General features: G+C 41.1%; 1 protein-coding gene across 1 annotated transcript; it reads left to right on the top strand.

Moving 5' to 3' along the window:
- Window positions 1-24,696, top strand: LOC127651365 (uncharacterized). Its single transcript, XM_052137137.1, has 8 exons — window positions 1-148; window positions 5,042-5,107; window positions 5,241-5,320; window positions 5,601-5,733; window positions 8,976-9,191; window positions 12,198-12,270; window positions 17,175-21,529; window positions 22,716-24,696. The coding sequence occupies exons 1-8, from the start codon at window positions 1-3 to the stop codon at window positions 22,727-22,729; spliced, it is 5,085 nt and encodes a 1,694-aa protein (XP_051993097.1). The 3' UTR covers window positions 22,730-24,696.
- Window positions 24,697-24,698: the final 2 nt, after the last annotated feature.

The raw sequence follows: 24,698 nt of genomic DNA, 5'->3' as shown, positions 1-24,698 counted from the left end.
ATGACGCACTGTGACGTCACAGCCAGAGCCGGGGGGAAGGTGGACGGACAGAATGGCGACTCAGTGCCGGATCTCCAAGTGCACGGCAGAAAAAAAGGATTCCGGCGGGAACTCGACTCATGGCGGCACAAACTCATCCACTGTGTCGGTAAGATGAAAGCACCGTTTGTTCGAATAGCTCAGCGCGAGGACGTATTGCACTCGGGTGCACCATTCGCTCCGTCTCGCGCTCGGTTTCTGGTTTTGCCCGGGTCTCGCGGAGTTGCTAAGCGAGCGTGTCACGTTCATTACCGGAGCCGTCGTCCGCGCTAGTCCTAGATAGCTTTTGTAGCTAACAGAACAAAAACGGCTCCATTTTCTTTGTCCCGACTTCTTGATTCCTCGATTACAGAGTTAGCGTTGCACTCATTGACCTAATACTGAGGTACAGATGACCGTGTGATTCTATAATAACAATAATGATAACCGCTTTTGAATATATGACGTAAAATATGCGGGTAGTTGAATATATACCGCTTAACTTAAGCGGTGTTGACACTTTTGTTGGACCGAGTTAAGGTAGTCTTCACATAATTAATGTTTACTCCATAAACGGATCACTAAATTACCGTAACATTACATGACGCTGTTGACATGTAATGTATTGCTTTTAATACGATAAGCTCGTGTACTTTTGTGTTTTCTTTTTATTTGGCCATTATGTAAATGTAGCTGAAGTGAAGGGCGCCAGTCAGTCATACATTTTTATCATGGCATAATGACCACAAGCATCTGCAGTCTGTATTTTTTGTTTTTGTTTGAGCGGATTAGTAATATATATTATAATATATTGCATGTAATAATATACACTGACCAGCCATAACATTAAAACCACTGACAGGTGACGTGAATAACATTTATTATCCAGTTACAGTGGCACCTGTCAAGGGGTGGGATATATTAGGTAGCAAGTGTTCTTGAATTTCATGTGTTGGAAGCAGAAAAAATTGATAAGCGTAAGGATCTGAGTAACTCTGATTGCGATGGCTAAATGACTGGGTCAGAGCATCTCCAAAATGGCAGGTCTTGTGGGGTGTTCCTGGTATGCAGTGGTTAGTACCTACCAAAAGTGGTCTAGGGAAGGACAACCAGTGACTCGGCGACAGGGTCATGGGCTCACAAGGCTCATTGATGCGCGTGGGGAGCGAAGGCTAGCCCGTCTGGTCCGATCCCAAAGAAGAGCTACTGTAGCACAAATAGCTGAAAGACGTAACTCTGGCCATGATAGAAAGGTGTCAGAACACACAGTGCGTCGCAGCTTGCTGCGTATGTGGCTGCACAGCCGCAGACCGGTCGGAGTGCCCATGATGACCCCTGTCCACTGCCGAAAGTGCCTACAATGGGCACGTAAGCACCAGAACTGGACCATGGAGGAATGGAAGAAGGTGGCCTGGTCTGATGTGGATGGCCGGGTGCATGTGCATTGTTAACCTGGGGAAGAGATGGCAGCAGGATGCACTATGGGAAGAAGGCAGGCCGGCGTAGGCAGTGGGATGTTCTGGGCAATGTTATGATGGGAAACCTTGGGTCCTGGCATTCATGTGGATGTTACTTTGACACATACCACCTACCTAGAAATTGTTGCAGACCACGTGCACCCCTTCATGGCAACGGTATTCCCTAATGGCAGTGGCCTCTTTCAGCAGGATAATGTGCCCTGCCACACTGCACACATTGTTCAGGAATGGTTTGAGGAACATGACAAAGAGTCCATGGTGTTGACTTGGCCTCAGAATTCCCCAGATCTCAATCCTATTGAGCATTTATGGGATGTGCTGGGCCAACAAGTCTGATCCATGGAGGCCCCACCTAGCAATGTACAGGACTTAAAGACCTGCTGCTAACGTCTTGGTGCCAGATACCAGAGGACATCTTCAGGGGTCTTGTGGAGTCAATGCCTCAATGGGTCAGAGCTGTTTTGGCGGCACAAGTGGGACCTACACAATATTAGGCAGGTGGTTTTAATGTTGTGGCTGATCGGTGTAAATCATAAGACAGTGTGTGGTTACAAATGATCCATTATACAAATTAAGAGAAACAAAACAGACATAATCTTTTGTAAATTGTCTTTATAGACCTGAAAATACATCATAGGCCTACCAACAAAATCATCAACAACAATGTTTAGCAGCAATAACTGGGGCCAAGCCCAAAATTGGCAGCAAGTGTCACACACTAAGCAAACCCCAAAGAATGCACAAGACGAAAATGACGTATATTCTGTATGATTCACAAGTCGCCCCAAGCAGGGCTCGAACCAGAACCCTTCTGATCTGCAGTGCACAAATGGCCTAAACAGTGACCAAAGATAGATAAGTTAATATTACAAAAGAATTGATGATAAAATGTTGTTACAGCTCAGTGGTGTTGCAATTATGCGGTCAAGTATGGCCTATGTTGTAGTAAGCCCAATGTGAAGACCCAAAGGTGAACAGACGTACAATTTTAAAAGCTATACTTAGATTCGAACACTTAACCTTCCAGGTTTTAGTCCAGATAATTACACCTTGCACCACTCAATTGACAACCCATCAATGGCAAAAAGACATGCCAGTGTTAGAGTCAACAAACGTCTTTGTTAGTTATCTTTTAAACTAAAGGTTGTGTGGTCTCCAAACTGCTCAGGTACCCACACGATATGATGTCAATGATGCATAACCAATTTTATTTAAATTCTGACAAAGTATTCAAAAGACTCATCAATTTATAATTTAAAAATGAAGGACAGGCAATATGGACAATAGGGTTGGGCGATGTCCCCTAAATTGGCAGTTGACGATGTTGACAGTAAAACATCGCGATGGACGATGATATCGTGGGCGGGGGGGCGTGGCGGGATTATATAATTTCATATAATTTTCAAAAATTATATTTAAATTTATTATTTTGTTATTTTACTAACCCAACTAATGACTCGTCGGCGCTTTATCAGTAGGTTGCACGACACGTGAAGCATTTTTTTTTTTAGCTTTCACTTCAGAAGAGTTGTGCACTTTTTATTTTAATATATCTCTTTACATAAATACTATTTTCCACTTAAAAACTATAATTTCGTTATTTTACTCACTGATGAGCAAAAGGTCGAGGCAGAAATGACCATGTACCTGCAGGAAATGGCCATTGATGGGGAAGAGGACCCGCTGACTTGGTGGAAAAGCGAACGACAAAAGGTTTCCGTTCATGGCAAGATTAGCACGGAAATATCTGCATATGTGCTACCAGTATCCATCAGAGCGGTCTTCAGCACAGCTGGTAGTGTAGTTACTCCAATCCGCAGCTTATTAAAACCAGATAAAGTGAATATGTTGGTATTTCTGGCCAGAAACATCGAAATTTAAACATGGTCTATGGTGAAAGATATTAGACTTCTTACGCATTTTTCGCCATCCGCTATGGAGCTATTCGATTTTGCATATAATTTTTTAAACGCTCATTTGTGTAGTTCAGATGACCACTTTACAATATTTCAATAACATAATTTATTTTGTAGCCTGTGCTGAAGTTAATTGTGCTGCTAATTAAAAGTGAAATGTTAATGCCGAGTTTCGGTCTGAGTGTTGTTCCCGTTTTCTTGTTCTTTATTTGTTGTTCTTCTATGTTTTAGCTTCAGCATTTGTGTGTTATTCATATTCACCTTGTTTCTATCATTTGATTTCACATTATGGATTTATGGCCAAGGAAATATTTCTTTAAAAGTATTAACCAGACAAAAGTTATTTGACGTTCGCTGGTCTGGGTTTATCTTAAACTGCCGCTTCAGTGTATACAAGTGCTATGTGACAATGAGCAAGATTTTCTGAGACACTACAACTACTAATAATTTATTAATAAAGGCTATTTTCTTGTAGCCTACAACATAAAATATTTTAATCTAAATGTACAGTGTAAGACATGTAAAAAAAGACAAGAAGCTAACAATGTCAAGATCAATATTTGTGTAGCCTGCCTGACACGGTATTTTCACAGACTAACACGTCACGTCTCTGGCATATACTACAGTATTTAAAATAGCATATATGCATTAGTTATATTCTCAATTTAATTTACAGAGCAATCCCTGCAACGTTTTTTGGTTAACTATAGAAGAGACTAGGATTAGTGAGTCACACTAGCAAGACTCGCAAAAGGGGGCGTGGCATCACGATGGTGGCTCTACATCGTGATGTTGGTCAGCCATCGTCCATCGGCACAACCCTAATGGACAATGACGGAAAAATTGGTATATTCGAAATCCTCACAGGCCCAAGGAATCCATAGACACCAACCTCATTTATACTAAGAAATGGTTTAAAATGTATGGGCAAAAAAAGCAATTTTTGAGATTTCTTGACCAATAGATTGCACTGTCACCAAACTTGGCATGTACCCTCCGAGCATGGTCCTAATGAAGCATGCAGAGTTTTATTTTGAAAGACCAAAGTGTTGCAGGGATACAGGCTTGCTTCCTGTTTCACGCTGACATTTTTAACTTCGAGTGGTCACTTTTCAACAAAGGCGGAAATCAACATTTTTGTCATTTTTGTGCGGCTCGGTCTGAAGTATATCTGAACAATGTTTTTGGGTGAACCAGAGTAAGTTTGAAGAACGTGACAAGAAAAAAAACGATAAACATCATAATCCAAGATGGTGCCCGAGAGTTTTCATTTAAGTGGTCCATTACAATCAACATGAAAGAAACATTTGCATGGGTGTATAATTTTTCTAGGCCAAACGGTTCAAAAGATTTGCACAAAAGAAAAGTGAATATTTGAACTGGTGGTGGCGCTATAGAGTTTGTACCAGAGACCCCACATTTTGTCAGGGGGCTGTTCAGACCAAATCCTGTCAGTGTGCCAAATGTAATTATTTTATAATGAACACTTCATAGGGCTGCCATAGACTGTCAATGGGGAGGTAGAAGAAAACTAACAGATAAGCTCTTCTGTATTTTGCCCCAGTGCTAGTCGTCGAGGGCATGTTTACTCTTTGGGATTTCTTTCTAATATGTTGTGTATTGTTACAGGGTTTGAAAGTATATTGGAGGGAATATATGGACCAAGACTGCTGCAGGATCTCAATATATTTGATGGTGAGGTTTTATGTTGTGTATTTATTGGATCATTTTTTTCTTTGCTTTGTGTAAGAAAATGAGTCCTTTTCAACTTCATGTTAAGCTTCATCTTTGATTGACACTAATCGTGATTCATCTGATTCTCCCCCAGATTGTGAACCAGAGGCTGTAGATGATTGGTCCATGGATGCAAACTGCTCCTTTTGCAACCTGCAGCTGGAGAACCTGAATGTAAGTCATCCTACAAAAGCCACAAAAGATATGTGTTAGCTGGTGAGAAAAAGCTGGCTTTGACAGTTGCATAGGATGAATAATTCTGTGTGTTTAGCAGCTGTTGTTCTGGTTATTTTTTAATTCAAGCTTTCATCTTCATAAGGTTTGGTTAAAAAAATAGTCATAAGCACATGCAGTATAATCATAACTGAATGCACCTCAAGCCTGTGAGGCTATAATCAACCATTTGTGCTGAATGTGGCAGGTGTCCGAACAGTCCTCTCTTTTTGTGACACAGGACCATCCTCCCGCTGTGATCGTGCCTGGGTCGCCACCCCCTGCTGAAACCCCCCCACCTCAGGGCCAGTCCACCTCTGATAAATTCCAGTGCCAAGCAGACAGATTCCTCCATGCTATATTTCACAAAAAGGGTGAGCAATATTACCGTACTCCAGGTTTTCATTCCAAGATTGAAATGAATATTTGTCTGCCTAAATGACACCCAAATTCACTCCTGTACAATAGGCGGTGCTGAACTACAAACACATCATGCAAACAAGCTAGTTTAAAGATTCTGTCTAATGTTAGCAATGAATAGTAATTTACAGCTCAGGAAAAACTAAGAGACCACAGCAAAGGGATACGTTTCTCTGGAACTGGAAGGTAATTGGATTTTTACTTCCAGAACCAGACTGTTGCGCTCTTATTGCGATGATTTACAAGTGATAACCATAGCAACACTTCAATGTCTAGCGCCTGTGGTTAAAAGAACAATATGCATTAATAAAAATGGAAAACAAAAAGATTTAAAAATAACAGTAAAGCCTGGGGACTGGGTATCTCACTACCACTCCTGGAGTCGTGAGTTTGAATTCAGGGCGTGCTGAGTGACTCAAGCCAGGTCTCCTAAGCAACCAAATTGGCCCGGTTGCTAGGGAGGGGAGAGTCACATGGGGTAACCTCCTCGTGGTCACTATAATGTGTGGTTCTCGCTCTCAGGGGGGCGCATTGTGAGTTGTGCGTGGATGCCGCCGAGAATAGCGTGAAGCCTCCATACGTGCTACGTCTCCGTGGTAACGCGCTCAAGCCATGTGATAAGATGCGCGGATTGACTGTCTCGGAGGCAACTGAGATTCGTCCTCCGCAAGACGGATTGACAATTGAGTCACTACTCCACCATTAGGACTTGGAGCACATTGGGAATAGACCGAAGCTACCAATGGGATTAGGGTAACACACATATACAAACTGAGTCGATCACATTTTTATAATATCACGTTAGAATTCAGAAGAACAAGTGGTCAAAGTACTGGAAGTACAGACTCAATTCTGTAAATGTATAATATACAATTATAACTCTCTAACTCATATATATATATATATATATATATATATATACACAGTGAGGAAAATAAGTATTTGAACACCCTGCTATTTTGCAAGTTCTCCCACTTAGAAATCATGGAGGGGTCTGAAATTGTCATCGTAGGTGCATGTCCACTGTGAGAGACATAATCTAAAAAAAAATCCAGAAATCACAATGTATGATTTTTTAACTATTTATTTGTATGATACAGCTGCAAATAAGTATTTGAACACCTGTCTATCAGCTAGAATTCTGACCCTCAAAGACCTGTTAGTCTGCCTTTAAAATGTCCACCTCCACTCCATTTATTATCCTAAATTAGATGCACCTGTTTGAGGTCGTTAGCTGCATAAAGACACCTGTCCACCCCATACAATCAGTAAGAATCCAACTACTAACATGGCCAAGACCAAAGAGCTGTCCAAAGACACTAGAGACAAAATTGTACACCTCCACAAGGCTGGAAAGGGCTACGGGAAATTGCCAAGCAGCTTGGTGAAAAAAGGTCCACTGTTGGAGCAATCATTAGAAAATGGAAGAAGCTAAACATGACTGTCAATCTCCCTCGGACTGGGGCTCCATGCAAGATCTCACCTCATGGGGTCTCAATGATCCTAAGAAAGGTGAGAAATCAGCCCAGAACTACACGGGAGGAGCTGGTCAATGACCTGAAAAGAGCTGGGACCACCGCTTCCAGGGTTACTGTTGGTAATACACTAAGACGCCATGGTTTGAAATCATGCATGGCACGGAAGGTTCCCCTGCTTAAACCAGCACATGTCAAGGCCCGCCTTAAGTTTGCCAATGACCATTTGGATGATCCAGAGGAGCCATGGGAGAAAGTCATGTGGTCAGATGAGACCAAAATAGAACTTTTTGGTCATAATTCCACTGACCGTGTTTGGAGGAAGAAGAATGATGAGTACCATCCCAAGAACACCATCCCTACTGTGAAGCATGGGGGTGGTAGCATCATGCTTTGGGGGTGTTTTTCTGCACATGGGACAGGGCTGACTGCACTGTATTAAGGAGAGGATGACCGGGGCCATGTATGGCGAGATTTTGGGGAACAACATCCTTCCCTCAGTTAGAGCATTGAAGATGGGTCGAGGCTGGGTCTTCCAACATGACAATGACCGAAGCACACAGCCAGGATAACCAAGGAGTGGCTCTGTAAGAAGCATATCAAGGTTCTGGCGTGGCCTAGCCAGTCTCCAGACCTAAACCCAATAGAGAATCTTTGGAAGGAGCTCAAACTCCGTGTTTCTCAGCTGACAGCCCAGAAACCTGACTGATCTAGAGAAGATCTGTGTGGAGGAGTGGGCCAAAATCCCTCCTGCAGTGTGTGCAAACCTGGTGAAAAACTACAGGAAACGTTTGACCTCTGTAATTGCAAACAAAGGCTACTGTACCAAATATTAACATTGATTTTCTCAGGTGTTCAAATACTTATTTGCAGCTGTATCATACAAATAAATAGTTAAAAAATCATACATTGTGATTTCTGGATTTGTTTTTTTAGATTATGTCTCTCACAGTGGACATGCACCTACGATGACAATTTCAGACCCCTCCATGATTTCTAAGTGGGAGAACTTGCAAAATAGCAGGGTGTTCAAATACTTATTTTCCTCACTGTATAAACTCTTAATACCTAAAATTGAACTAATATATACAATTTCAAAGTGTGTTTAAGGCTGTTTTTCTCCAAACCTCCCATTGCTTAACCCAAACTTACTTGGTTACGGGCCAGCTTGCTTGAATTTACATTTCGAACTAGGAGGAATAATGGCGAATTTGCAGATATGTTCGAGCCATTTCACGCCTGAATTGCTGAGGCTTCGCATTTTCTTTCCGCCAATAAAAGTTGATCCTTGTCTTGTTGGTTTGTAAGACTCCAATAAGAACCGAATACAAATAGAGAAGAACTGAAAAAAATATAAAGTATTGCCTTATGATATAACATGGTTTTTGCTTTACCCAGTGCTGCACATTTTTATTGTTTTATTTAACACACTTAAATGAACTCATCTGCTGATTAGTGGACCATTTCATTTACCTGAGCTGGATGTGTAAAATCCAAAATGTGTAGTGCTTGGGAAGGCTTCAGGAATGGTTTGAAAATCCCTGTATTGTCTCATAAAGCTTATTGTCTTTAATTCCATTTGGACGTTGCATGCAATAAATTATTCAGCTGAAAATCTATTCTTGCTACACAGTATTTTCTGTTTAAAGACAAATGTGAGGTGAAATAATGCACCTTTACATAAGGAAAATCTTCAACTAGTGCTGTGTTCAATTTCCCAGAGTTCCCTCAGAGCTGCGATTCAAGTATACCATTGGTGGCGCAGGACTTGATGCGCAAGATGATTCGGCGGTTTGCCTTGGATTATGCATGTAAAAGTCAGTCTCACGAGGGACTGAATGGCCTGAGTGACAACTCTAACCTTCTCCCTCAAGAAACGGATCCTGATGGGCCCCTGGACCTCACTATCAGCCGAGCTTCACAGGCCCTGCAGCAAGGTTAGTACCATAAATATTTTTTATTTAAATGGAATTCACATCTGTTTGCACTTCAGGAGATCAGCACACCGTCATGTACGAATAGATTCTGTGGTAGGGAGTTTGTAATTGCCATATTATGTCATTGATTCTTGAGATACGGGACAAAACAGGCTACAGAACTGAAAAAATAAAATGTATGAAGACATTTTTGATAAATCCGTTCAATGTGCTCAGAGGTATTCATTAAGTTTGAGCACAATGTCCTGACTTAATCACTCAATATGGGTCAACACCACCAGATACCTAAAATGAAAAATTTTACTGAACAGTCAGTTCTTGAATTTCATGTGTTGGAAGCAAGAAAAATGGGCAAGCGTAAGGATCTGAGTGACTCTGATTGTGATGGCTAGACAACAGGGTCAGAGTATCTCCAAAATGGCAGGTCTTGTGGGGGGTCTTCCCGGTATGCTGTGGTTAGTACCTACCGAAAGTGGTCTAAGGAAGGACAACTGGTGAACCTGGGACATGGGTGCACAAGGCTCATTGATGTGCATGGGGAGCGAAGGCTAGCCCTTCTGATCCGATCCTACATAAGAGCTACTGTAGCACAAATAGCTGAAAGACGTAACGCTGGCCATGATAGAAAGGTGTCAGAACACAGTGCATCACAGCTTGCTGCGCAGCCGCAGACCGGTAAGAGTGCCCATGATGACCCCTGTCCACCGCCGAAAGTGCCTACAATGGGGACATGAGCATAAGAACTGGACCATGGAGGAATGGAAGAAGGTGGCCTGGTCTGATGTGGATGGCCGGGTGCATGTGCGTCGTTTACCTGGGGAAGAGATTGTGATGCTCGGCAATGTTCTGCCATATTAAAAATAAAAAGAAATTAAAATTTCTGTAATAAAAAAAATTACATTACAGGTCTAGTGAAAAGTTCTATGAAAGTCATCTTACCTAACCTTGCCTATAACAAAAATATGTTGTATCATTAGTTTTTAAGGAAAGTAAATGGTTTGCACTTATATAGCCCCTTTTTTAACCTTAGCGGTTACCAAAGGGCTTAACACTGTGTCCCAGTCACACACCAATGATGGCAGTGCTGCCATGCAAGGCGCTAGTCTGCCATTGGGAGCAACTTGGGGTTCAGTGTCTTGCCCATGGACAATTCGGCATGTGGAGTCATGTGGGCCAGGAATCGAACCGCCAACCCTGTGATTAGTGGCCGATCCGCTCTACCACCTGAGCCACAGCCGTTACTTTTGAAAAGTGCCATAATCATTTCTGTGAGCTCGCTTTCTAAAACACACAGTGTGTGTGTAAAGTGACAGTAAAGATGGTTAAGTGCTAGGTTTAAATGGTTCTCCTGAATTGTTTTGTTTGTTAATAATTAGGGCTGCACGATAGAAATGACCTTGTGTAATTATTAAGCCGCAAAGATATGCTATTTAATGCAATAAATAAATAGTGATTAAAAGTGGAGTGGTGGCATAGTGGGCTAAAGCACATAACTGATAATCAGAAGGTCACTGGTTTTCGATCCCCACAGTCACCACCATTGTGTCCTTGAGTAAGGCACTTAACTCCAGGTTGCTCCGGGGGGATTGTCCCTGTAATAAGTGCACTAAGTCGCTTTGGTTAAAAGCATCTGCCAAATGCATAAATGTAAATGTAAAAGTTTATTTGTGCTGCTGTGCCTAGTCTGTATTGTGTTAGTGCGTCATTACAGTGTTTTTAGAGCAATTCTGTGCTCCACAGCTCCATCTTGATCTACGAAGCCTTTATTATCATCTGCAGTGGCGGCATCTCTGTCTCCGCTGGGCACGCGTATCATAATAAAACATGGGTGATGTGTTGATGAGGTGTACTTAAAGCATCTTTATTAAAATGACTCCTGAGTAAACTGCATTAACAGTTGCACCTGTTGAGACTGCAAACATTTGCCCTTTCTTCCTCGCCCTTTCCTGCTTTCCTCACTCAGAGCGTGTTCCCCTCATTAAATCTCGAGTGGGAACGAGTGAAAGCAGAACTGAATTACCAACATTCAACAAAATGAAAAGGCAAGGAACCTAGATGTATCAAATAAATCGAGATACAATAATGTAATGCACTGTTAAAAATATAATTTAAAAAAAATCACTGTTGTCAGTCAATAAGAATATTGAATTGTGATTATTTGCATGATATTTCATTGTTAACCTCATATTTCAAAAGTGCTTAAAGTTGGCATGAAACGGAAGTTGCGACCAATTTTATTTCCTTATTGTGACGTATTTCCGAGTGAACCAGCTTATCAAACATGGAAACAGAATGTAGGACATGGACTTTTACCCATCGGTTGTTGATTGGATTGTGAAAAGTAGGCATTGCATAGCGGAATGGAGTCAGATGCGTGTTTGCAGTCGTCACAAATACACACCACTTATTTTTCCAGGTTTTCACATTATCTATCTTGCTGTGCCTTTAATTATGTCTTACTCTGGGTAGCTTAGCGAGTATTGACGCTGACTGCCAACCCTGAAGTCACAAGTTCAAATCCAGGGCGTGCTGAGTGACTCCAGCCAGGTCTCCTAAGCAACCAAATTGGCCCTGTTGCTAGGGAGGGTAGAGTCACATGGGGTAACCTCCTCGTGGTCGCTATAATTTGGTTCTTGCTCTCGGTGGGGCGTGTGGGGAGTTGTGCGTGGATGCCGCAGAGAATAGCATGAAGCCTCCACATGTGCTATGCCTCCGCAGTAACACGCTCATGTCACGTGATAGATGCGTGGATTGACGGTCTCTGAGGCAACTGAGATTCGTCCTCAGCCACCCCAATTGAGGCGAGTCACCACACCACCATGAGGACTTAGAGCTCATTGGAATTGGGAAGAAAAAAATAATAATTTCTGCATAGTGAAATAAGTGTTTATTTATCTAACATATTTAGAAAATGTAATTAAGATGATCTTATGCATTTGCACTTAAACTTGATTTAATCATCTATTTTTTATTATTATTATTATTTTTATGGATTTCTTTTCACAGTAGATGGAGTACTTGACCTCTCTAAGAAAAGCACATCTTCAGAAACGGCATCTACTCAACAAAATATTTCAGGGTGAGTACTTGATCTTTTCTAGTCCTGTTTACCAAGTTGTGTGTTTTACTCAAGAGAATTCTGGTACCAATATGGTAACACTTGTAACATTTTGATGGAGTAAAATTTCCAACATGCCTCTTTTATTTTTATCCTATTTGACCATTGTGTGTGTGAACAAAGCATAATCCTCAAATTTGATGCAATTTCTGATGTAGAATTCAGTGTTTGTTTTATTGCACTGCCAAAGGGGTTGACTCTTTTCTAACTTGTTGGAAGGTAACGTCACATTTGCCAACAGTCAGGGGCTTCACTTGTTACTTTGTGCCGCCTGTATTTATTTATTTTTTTATTTATCTATTCATTTATTGATGCAGTATTTTCACATGAGATATAAATAGGAGAAATACAAAATGCAGCTGCATTGCAAAGATACTGGAAGTACTTCCATAGACGCTTGTCTTTCACCACACGATTGACGAGAGACTGTCCTTCCAAGAAGTATCGTTTGCAACCTAAGGCCAAAAACAAACAGTGATTACACAATTGAGAACGAGTGATGTTACCAAAAGACAAGGCAGTAAAGGAGTGGACCCTGAGTGTGTCCTGTCATTTGGTCCGCTCACCCGTTCGTTTCTCATCCTCCCACCCACCTCCCCTTAGGAGACCAGTCAGAGAGGACTATTTGGATCGCAGCTCTGAGTTTGCAGAAGGTTTGCTATCTAAAGCCTTGAAAGATATTCAGTCTGGATCACTGGACATTCACAAAGCAGCCATTCTATACGGGATACCTCAAAAAACCTTACAGCTCCAGACAGAGGCCTTATCACCAGAGTGGAAGGCAGGAGGTCTACAGATCTTTGGAGAGAACGGTAGGGGCACAAACGCATTGTGGCCAACCAATGACACACGACTGGTCCTGCAGAAGGTAGCGGCCTGGGCTCGCACTCAGTCTGAGCAATCTGAAGTAGGAAAATGTAAATTTCTCTCACCAGAGCACACCGAGCTGAAGTTCCCAGCAGCGGTGGCCGCTTCGTCATACCTTCACCATTTAACCCTGCAGAGGATGGTCTCGCAGCTGCGGGAGCAGAACGACAGACCCCTTTCAAGTTCTGAGCCAGCCACACCTCCTCAGAGTCCTGCCATTGGTCCAGCTGTGCACATCCGAATCCCTCAGGTACGCCTTAGTGCTCAGCCCAAAGCCCAACTGGATCTGGCAGGCTTGGTGGATGCGGTGTTCCAGGCCAACAAAGCCTCCGACGGCTCTACTGCTCTCCACAAGCTGAAGACCATTCTCCCCAAACAGGGTTTGGCCGAAAGCCACTCTGGCCTGGAGTCACGTCTACTTCAGGGTGACCTGCCTCCACTGTGTCTAAACATAAAGAATGGGAGTGTCGGTGGGAGCGTCACTGGAAGTGTTGTTGACTGCAGTGACGATGACCATCGAGACAAGCAGCCACGGAAAAAACGGGGCCGTTATCGGCAATATGACCACGACATCCTGGAGGAGGCCATAGCCATGGTGATTGGTGGGAAGATGAGCGTGTCGAAAGCGCAGGGTGTTTATGGGATTCCACACAGCACCCTGGAGTACAAAGTGAAAGAGCGAACTGGCATGCTCAAAACCCCTCCAAAAAAGAAGCTCCGTCTGGCCGAAGCATCGAGTTCAGGATCTGGAAAGTCAGGGACAACAACCAATGCCTCAACTACAGCCTACAAAAACAGTCTTAACTGAAAACCAAAACCTCAACTATTTCCTAGAGATGGTTTTAACTAACACACATCGCCTAAACGACAGCCAACAAAAGGGTTTTTTTAAACATGCAGTCAGGGCCTAATGCAGACTTGGAAGATGCACTTGAATCATCAACTACAAGTTAAATGGTACATTTCATTAAATCACAAAACATGCCTTTTAAAAAGTCTATTCAGGGGTTTCACTGTGGTTAACTTTATGATTATATATTTAAGATATTGTAAAGCACTGTTGTTTTTTAAGTTAAGTACAGTTTTAAAACTAAGAAATATTCAGGTTTTGTTCATACATAAGCTAATCTCAGCTTAATGATTGTCGTATGCAGCTTTCACACTTAGTCTTTGTAGCAACTGGTCATTTCATTTCAAATCTATTCTCACAGTATTTTATACGGCGTCTATGTGGCAGCTTCGGGACCGTAAGCCTGAAATGCCTCATTTAACAAACTTATATGCAATGGGTAGGTTTGGAAACCAAGTTGGAAATGCAACATAATGCATGTTATAATGGTGCACGGGATAGAAAAAAAAAGCTTGATGCTAGTCTCAGTGAATGTGTTTTACAAGGAATTATAAAAGAATTCTGCTTTTTAATGTTGTTATTCACACTTAAAGGCGTCATTGCATTATCTCTGTGCCAGTTCAGGGTCATTTTGCCAGTCCACTACCCACTTCATGAACAAAAGCGGTTCAGAGTACGGCGCTGCGGAGTGTGGATCAGAATTTGTCCTCGTTCACTCCATGATGAAGTCATCATGGGAAGGAAAGGCAAAGCCTGATCCAGCTGCTACTCTGAATTGCTCTGTTTGTATGGCCAGGTTTTCGTAGTCTCGCTGCTCTTGCTTAATTGCGTTCTTTTCTGTCGTTCATGATTACTATAGCTTTTAATGACCTATTAAGAGTTCGGACCTGTTTTTGAACCGTTTCGGTAGCTCTTGTAGCTCAAGAGTAAGATTCGGTTGCACTTTACAAAAGATGCACACATACTTGTTTATAAGTTATCGTGTTTGATATTAGCTATGAAGAATATGGCCGTTTACTGCCCTCAAATGGCATCTTTTTATCATAGTTCTGATCTCTGATTCACAAGTATACCTGCAGTGCTTTGCAAAGTGTAGCTGAGCCATTATTTTGTGAATTTTGTGATTGAAGCTAAGGAAATATGACTAGTTCCAAATGCAATGTTAATTTTTGTGTTGTGAATGTTCTGTAAATGGTTTACTGCTTGCTCCTCAAAGTGAAATGTTCCCTCAAGAAGAAAAGAAAAATACCGATTTATTATATTTAACTGATTTAAAAGCATTTATCATAACCCTTCCTGAATGTTCTTCACAGCTCATAAATTCAACAAAACAGTGCCTGCTCTTACAGCTACTTCAAGGTTAGTGTACAGGCTAGTAGCAGTTTTACTCGGAAGAAACTATTTATGAAGCATTTATAGAATTTGCGTTGTGGATTTCCATGCCATTACTATGATTACCAATGTAACAAACTTTTCAGTTTTTCTCGGGGATAGATGCGTCACGGGCACGGCCTCACTTTTAACGTAAAGGGCCGTTATACAAGCGTATAGATACTTTAAATTATACAGATGTATTCTCAGTGCTGTGCTTTCAGATTTTCATTATGTGGGATCCCTTTGGGCTCCCTATGGGGAATATTGGTCCCCATCCATATCACATTGTAATCCTAATGTTAGTGTGTAGAAACAATGCCAAGGCAGTCTCCTGTATAATTCACATTTGAGTATTCTCAGGGTAACAACAATCCTATGACAATTGTAGAGCATGTTGGCGTTCGATCTGTTCTTTTATAATCAGATAAGGGCCCTTAGGAGACCGTTGAAGAGCCAAATATGGTTCATCCAAAGCCAGTTTCTAGACAACAGAAATTTGTTTTATCCTGCATTATGAGGACAGCGTGTGTTTTGGAGTGGTTATAGATCAGAAAGGCTAAATGTACAATTATTTAAATGAAATTTCTTTCCTTTGGAGACCATTTGTCTTGATGAGATGGATCACTAAATGGATTAAAATCACCAGTTTAGGCCTTTCAGAGTACATGTAATTTCATATTCATAACAGTTGCAGGATATGATTCATTTTGCAATCGGTTATTTATGCATATATTTGTTGCACTAAGATTGATTTTATACAATTCCCTCTAATTCTAATATCTAATTGTGTTTGTGTTATTTAATTTGATGTAATCAGACTATGAAGTTTAAATGTTGTGTTGGTTTTGTGTTGAAGCACTTGGTTGCTCTTGCACATTGATATGTGTGTTTTACTGCACTTGCATGCATAAGTGAGTTAATTGTCCTGTAATGTTCTTCAATGTGTTTATATTTATTCTTAATGACTTTTTGATCAACTTGAGATGGGGGAATACTAAAGCTGTTTCGTCCTTTAAACATTTATTTGTGTCTAAAATATTTATATTGCTGTGGTCTCTTTTTTAACATTTTAAAATGTTGGGGCTAATCAACATTGGATTAAGCATAAAATGAAATTTATGTACATTTAAGATGGAGTACTGAAGGCAAATTACTCTAGTGCTCTTTGTAACTGTCCTACATTCAGAAATATCTTTTTTCGACCCACCATCTATAACAAATCGATGTCTCTGGGAGTGAGCTATATTTACTTTTCAATAGCCTGTGTAATTTTAACGGTTTATAATTGGGTTTTGTCAAAAGACATGTTGATTGTCAGAAGACCAAATTAATTAGGTTTTATATAAATAAAATGATTAAATTGATATCCTGTATACAAAGTTTTCCTGAGTGTAAGCGTTACTACAATCGCCATCCTTTGCCTTCAAGTTATCAATAAAACGTCTGTGTACAGAAGTGTTTGTACTTTCTTTCCCCCTATTACATGCTTTCTTTAGAGAGGTGGATTTTTGCAATACCTGTTAAACGTTGTGTGTGTGTGTGTGTGTGTGTGTATATATATAAATGCATAACAATGCTGTGTTATTTGATGCCTTTATTAAATGAAAAGTGATCCTTTATATTCAGCTATGCAACGGTTTATAAAAGGAAACGTTTTCAGTAATTGAGTCAAGTTCACTGCGATTACACTAATTCAATATTTAAATTTCTGCTATCCGACACAATCAAGTGTACTACTGAATGAGTAATGATTTATCCCCATTTATCTATATAGTTCCTTAGGACCAAATGAGGAGGACCAGTCCAGACTGGGGAAGGAGGACGGTTCTAAAGCTCCAGAGGTCTGGACAGTCACTGTGTTGGAGAAAGTCATGTCTTCGCTTTGTTCCCGCCATAGAGTGCTGCTCTATCACATTTTAATGGACATGAAGGAAGACTACAACACCTCTGAATCTCTTCGGGATGCCCAGAGACGACAATTTAAGGCTGAACCCCTCTACTGCCATGCTGATAAAAAAATGCATAATGAAATCCAAACAGTTACATTAAGTGACTGCCCTGAAACTGCTGCCGTTTGTTGTAGAACAGCTTGTAGGGTTTCAACATGCGTGTTTGCTCCTATATGTGTGTGTCTGAAGAACATTCATGGGCACTCCTGCCAGAACATAGCCATGGCATGTGTTGGCTGTCCTAACTCTGTTTGTTGTACAAAAATATCCTTGTGCCAGCATCAGAATGATCATGCCTATATTGCTCATCCAAGAGGTGTCCCAGTCAACTCCAAAAACGTTTTTAACTCCCATATTGACGGTAAAAGAAGTCGTAGCCCCTCTCCACCACCACTCTCACCAAAGCCTGTGGACACAGAGTGCAAAATGGCCGCAAAGACAAGCATCTCCCACATTCAGGACTGCAAGGGCCTGAATATGGCACCTCCTCCACTCCTACCTCACAGAACAGAGTTTGAAGACACATCTTTGCACTCTGACATTCTACTTCGTTTGGGATCTACTGATGAACATTGCAAGAAGGTTGTGACATCTCAATCACAAGTAGAGATAGAGAATGACCACCAGTGTGGATCTTTAATAGGAGACCTAATGGATCGAGTCACTGAAAAGCTCAAGAGTATCCAACCATCAGAGAGGGAACAGTCTCTTTATACTCATGCCAATCAAATCTCCAAGACAAGTGATGACACCCATTTGACAGAGATTATAACAACTGTACTACACAATAGTAGTGACACAGATTACAACCTTAACAAGCTTTTACAACAGCACGTAGCCACAGAAAAGAAATCGCCTCAGACACGTTTCCGTAGGAGATTGGAAACTTTAGAGGCCATGAGCAAGTCACCTGACCTGCCATCATCACGAAGACAAAGCTTGCAAATCAAAAGAGATTTGGCCAGACTTAGTCCATCATATTGCAGGAGGAAGATGGGGTTTGAGAGAGATAAGTGTCCAAAAAATTTAAAACCTCACCCCACACACATTCTTGTTGATAAGTTTGAATGCAGTAGGCTGGAGAAAGTATCCAAGACAGTGGACACCAAGCTCCTAAAAGATTCCTGTGACAATCTGACAACTCCAGCACACAGTGATGAGACACAGCATATTCAAGAGAACCAAGAAACCCAACCCCAACATATTGGTCCTAAAGAACTACTGCCTCGTGATAAAAGGGCACGATCAAAAACGACTGGTCACTGGAAGCCAAAAGCAAAAACCCATGAAAAGAAAAGGCTAACTGTTCAAATGGGAAGGTCCAGACGAAATATTGTTCCTCCCCAGCGTTTCTCTTCTTATGTCACCGAACCACGAAAGATGTATTTTGCGGCCTGTTTTTCAGAAAGTATATTTATCAAGCATTCCCCTACGGGCAGCACCTCAACAGCACTGTCAGACGAAACTGTCAGTGAACAACCATTCATAATTGAAGATGAAAAACAAGACCGTGATGTTCCACAGAACAAGGCTTTTCCGAAAGATGACATTTCATCCAAAGAAGATCCACTATGTGAGAATGGCATTGATGGAAGGAATCACCATAAACGGAGTTCAAGAAAAAGGAAAACAAGCCAAAATTCCTCATTACCATCAAAAAGATCTAAACCTAATAGAACAAACAGTCTAGACACTGACTCTCACTGTCCTGCTGTATCTGTGTCTAACTCTACAACCACTGAGATTGTGAAACATGCTAAAAAGAGCCCGTCTGGATTGAAGTACAACAGTCCAATAAAGCTTATGTTTGTTTCCACTGTGAGAGGTGAAGATGGGGTAAAATATACACTCAAAGCAGCCGGCTCAAATTCACATGGAGAGATGTTTGATCCATGTGTAGAATCCTCCTGGGCAGGCAGTGCAGTAGATGAACATGTGCAGGATTCAGTCATTGATCCTGCTCCAGGGAAAACTGTTGAGCGTGGTGGGAACAAATGCACCTCACCAAAAGTGGTGGCTTCACTTGATGTATTATCGCCCAGTTGTTCAAACAGTGAAGGTGTGAACCAAGAAACTGTACCAACTGCACATCAAACAACACCAGTGAAAAGGCGTCCTGGGCGCCCCAAAAAATTAGGGCCACAAATTGAGAAGTCTGTGAAACGTCCCATTGGCAGACCTCCAAAACCAAAAATGATAGATTTAGGTGCTTCAAGAGGTAAAACTGTGTCCAATGTGGTGAATCCTAGAACAACAGAAATGTCTTGCAAGGATGATGGAAACAAAAATCTAAAGATTACCATAGTGTATGGAAGATCAAGAAGGACAAGGAGGGTAGTGTCTGAGGATTTGGGACATTTCCCAGCACACCAACCTGTTTATGAAGTATTTAATAGTGGCATGTGCAGTAAGACATGTTCTGGAATAACAAGCAGTGATGATGAAATGACCAAAGATCAGCTAAAGGATCTCAATTTGTTTATGCCTGCCAAAGATAGGAAATGCAAAGTCCGTTCCAGCAGCAACATCAAATGTCAAAGACCTAGTGACACGGCAGCATCAAGAAAACCAGGAAGACCTCCCAAGGTCAAGATTTCTGGGATATCTGTCACAGTCACCACAGAATCGCCAAGGCAAAGATACATACACATGAAAAGGGACGCAAAAGATTCACATCTGCGCCGAAGGACACATCTTGAACCTTCCAAAGAGCAGAAGATGATCCGTATTCCAACTGACATTCGCAAGGATGAAGTGGATGCACTGAAAGAACATTGTCAGAATCCTAGAAGGACACTTATACCAGTGAGACATTCTGTTAGAGAGCGGAAACCCTCCATTCATTTGCTCCACTCTGTTGCTACTGCCAGGTCCTGTGCACTGGTCCGTAGGTCACAAGCATTACTACTGAATAAGGCTAGATCGGAGGCCAGCCATCCTACCCAGAGCAGACATGAGGAGCCACCAAACAATGCACTTTCCACAAAGACCAAGAATGTCAGCTGCATGCAAGATATAGCACGTTTTTCTGCTGTGTCAGTAGACACAATTTTCTCATCTACTGAAGGTTTTCGGTGGTGGCCTACCTCAGCATCGCCCGAGATCTTGAATGAAGAATTAGCCAGGAGGATCAGGCTGATGTCCAATACTTGGGTATCGAATGTCCGAGAGGCCAACAAGTCACTGGAGATGAAAACCAGTCTTGAACCAAACGGTTCTGAGAGGAAGTCTGCCTCTGCCATCAAAATGCTCTTTGAGAAAAGCTGTAATATGGAGAAGCTCTGTAATTGGTTTATGCAGACCACAGAAACTCAGTCCCTTGCGATCGTAAAGAAGACGAGTGCAAGAAATCCCAAGGAGGTCTTTCACTACAACTCCAGCAGACCTAATTGCAAAGTGAATATTTGCCCAAGTCCACAGGCAGAGCGGCTCAGGAAACATGTCAAAAAATTTGCTAAAGTCGTCCCAAAGAGTCCATCAATGCACAAGCAAGCTCAAGAATTGCTGTCCATGGCAAAGAGGTCACACGTCAAGAGAAAGCTCTTCAACACATCACCATTTAAACTGGGGCATAATGTTGGGCAGCAGATGTCTAAGTCTAAAGGCACATGGGTTGCCTACAAAACAGCTTTGCTCAGAGTAAGGCTAAAGTTTAAAACCAGGCACAGGAAAGCATTAAGAGCCTTTTGTGGCCAGAGGAGAAGAAAGAATATAGAGTTGTTAAACGAAATGCCTAATTTGGTAGATAAAACCCCCACACCAGCCATGAAAGTGCAAAATGCGTTAAAGCTTTTAGTTAAAAGCCCAGGTGTAGTCAAAGCTTCCCAGAAGATTACAGAAGAAAAAAGTATCAGCTCCCAAGCTTGGAGTCCTGAGTCCCTGAAAGAGTGCAGGGTGTTTCTAAAAAAGATCAACTCCCCAAACACACAATCAACGACCGAGGAATGTAACATTTGCACAGTAAAGCTCTATGATGTCTCTCCGGAGCAAGAGGATACTGAGGGCATTATGATGGGGCGGACACTAAAATTTCCAGTACAGTTGCCCGTATCCCCAAAAAGCCAGAGCAAAAGAGGCAAATGGAAAAGTTGCAACACAAGAACATCTCCTCCAAAAATGCTCAGACAATCAAGGAGCAGCAGGGGTGTTCTGGGAGCGAGGTGGTGTGACTTTGTGTTCGGTAAGTTGTCTTAGTATTATTTCACTTGATTCTGTCTCTGTAGAGCATACATACATTGATATTAAAATTGAACAGTGAGTTTTTGTAACACTAGAATATGATTCCATTTGTGAACATTAGTTAATACATTAGGTAACATGAACAAAAAGCATTTATCTTTGTAAATGTTTGTTAATAAAAATACTATAGTTCATTGTTAGTTCCATAGACTGTAAAAAAGTCCCTTCGCTCTTTTCCATTGGTGAGAACTGAAGCCGCCAGTGTCCCGATATGGCGCTGACATCTTGGGACTTGAGTCTGCACAGTTGCGATTTCGGGACCAGACCTGCGCAGTAGTGAGCAGGAAGTAAAGCCGTGAAATCAAGGCCCCGCCCTCACTCTCGCTGAATCAATCGCAAGGACACGCCCCTGCACTTTTGACTTTTGACTTATGACAGTGTGAAATAATTAATTATAGAAATGTAGATATTAAATTTAAAGCTCCAATCTCCTCAGTCCTCCGAAGGTCCCGAAAAAAAGTCTGTTGGTGCTTCAGTGACTACTACTTATCAGAGAACCTGTCAATCACAGCTGTCAATCATGATGTCACAGCAGCGTTTTTATAGCATCAAATAACTAAAAACAAACTTATTTTGAAAACAAACACTTGAAATGACATCAACGTGATAGAAACGACAGTAAATGACAGAAACTATCTTTGGAAAAAAGATATGTGAAGTGTAATTTAATTGTTTAGTTGGTCTCACGTCCCGTTGAATAACATGGGGAGGCGGGGTTTATGACCTATACTAGGACCAGTCACCGGGGCGGCGATCGAGACGTTTTTGCTTCACTTTTGAGGGCTTGTGCGGCACACTTGGTTAGTTCACGTTAGTACCTAGTGCATTACCTCATGGTAACTAATAACATTTTTGATTAAAGAAAAATGTATTACTCAAGATTGTATTACCAAGATTAATAAATGGTAAAAAAATATATATTTTTCATGGTTAGTTCATGTTAACAAAGGGATCCATATTGTAACACGTTACCGGGGGGGTAGTATTGACAGTCTTTTTTTTTTCCCCCCAATGTTGGTTGGTGGTTTTATCAGGTAAAGGTTTAAATAGCACTGCATGTTTTGTTTATATAGTTTGCATTCCCTTCAAGAGCTCAAATGTCAATGTCTCCAATTTGTTGTTTACAGGATCTTTGAAATAATTTGGGACCAGTCTCCAAGACATACTCTTGAACTCAAATACAAGGTGCCTTTTAACAGTGGCCTGTCTGAGTATCACAAGCATTACGACACGGGACCTCAGCAAGCATCATGTAGTAAAGATTTGACACTTGTCATTATTTAGACACTCGTTGCTTTTGCACTATTTCAATCTACTTTGATCTTTTGTTTGTGAAATGATTTTTTTCCCTTTTAAAAGCTCCCTCACGTTATTCTTGGTGCAGATCAAGTGAAGGAAAGATTGTTGTGTGGCGTATCAAAGGTTACACGAGGACTATTCTGTGATATTGGAGTCTCATAGCAGAGCTCAACCGGAGTCATATAAGCCAAACATTTATAAATTCTTAAAGAAATGTTAATTTCAAACATTCATCTATATTTGACAGTATCTTGTAAAATAGCTCTTTAAATGGGTTCTTTGCAAGTACTTTTTCTTTTTGTTGGAAATGTCCCTTGATGAAAAAAATGCTTAAGCTAGTGTAAATGGGTTTGCTGGTCTCTTGGCTGTTTTTTTGGACGCTTTTCAGATGTTCAGGCTGAAAGACCAGCTTGAAACGGCAAACCACCGTATGCTTTTTTTTTCCTTTTTCTTGTGTAGGGTGTACTGGTTCTCTTATGTGCTATTATTAAGTCAGTAAAAACAACTCTATTCTGTTTACGGCCCATTCAGACTGTACTCAAAGCATTAAGAATTGATTTTTATTTGTGTGTGTGCATCTCTGTATCCAGTTAGTGTTCTCCTACCTTCTATGTGTGGAAACCTTGCTTTTCTTAAACTTCTGTGAATTTTGACTGTTTGCCAAATTAATTCATTTAAGCATTAATTTACAACCTGATTTTAGTATTTGCACTACCAAGCCCCAACTGTTACCCATTTTATTTTTACTGACAACCATTATGTATGTCACTGTGGTGCAATGTTTCAATGTCTCTGAAAGCCAGACATTTGTTTTGTATTTTATTAAAAGCTTTTAGGGTGATCTAGAGACAAATATGTTCCACTTATAATTTCTTGAATAGAAGATATTTTGTGCAAACCTTAATGTGTGATCTATTGCAGTATGACACCTACCTCCTGATATCTACTGGTAAGGCATGGTGCTCTCAGCCTAAACTGGTATTGATTACCCTAGTGGTGTAACTGTGTGGTTAGCCAGGTCAATCAACTAGGCCTCTACCAAGAGCATTTAAACTAGTTATACTGCCTGTGCATGTTTAGTTTGCTCCAATTTATTTATTTCAATACTGCATTGCTACCCTTTGTTTCCAACTGCTGTTGGTGTTATTAGTCTATGACCTTGTCCTTTCCCCCTTGTAACAAGACTGGTTTACGTCTGTGCAATAAAAAGCTTAGTTGGTTCTACACTTTTAAACAACCCCCGCGGTTCTCCTTACATGCTCTACTCTGAGAAATCTGGTTAATTTTGACATGTAGCCTGGATTTGTTTTTATATCAAACTGGTTACTACTTGATTTGATAAATTAGTGGATCATGATCAGCTTGAGGCATTTGTTCTTAACCTGCTGAATTATTTACTAGTTTTGCTCGTTTCGTTATGAAGGGTTCTTCTCTGCAGTACATTTACACATGCTTGTGCAGAAACCTTTTTATTGGCACTCACTGTGCCACAGCTGGTTAAACAACCATCTACAGTTTAAGAGCCCCAATTACCAACATTCTGGAGCTGCCCACTGGTTTCAATGTGGCAAGAGAATGTGCAGAAGTTAATTTGTGCATTATGTGTGTATACCTATGCTGGAGCTTGAAATGGACCTTTTGTATATTACCATGTTCGTTTATGCCATTTTGAGGCTTTGGCCACTGTCAAGTTGTTACCTGGTGCTATAGGTTGTATATAAACGTACAAGTTATATACACACACGACTCTTGTTTTTTTTATATATATATATATATATATATTCTTTTCAATGTCTCATCATTAGAACAAT

This window comes from Xyrauchen texanus, chromosome 11 (assembly GCF_025860055.1).
Source record: "Xyrauchen texanus isolate HMW12.3.18 chromosome 11, RBS_HiC_50CHRs, whole genome shotgun sequence".
NCBI lineage: Eukaryota > Metazoa > Chordata > Actinopteri > Cypriniformes > Catostomidae > Xyrauchen > Xyrauchen texanus.
The sequence above is the reverse complement of the archived record's forward strand: the minus strand, read 5'-3'. Positions and strand labels throughout refer to the sequence as shown.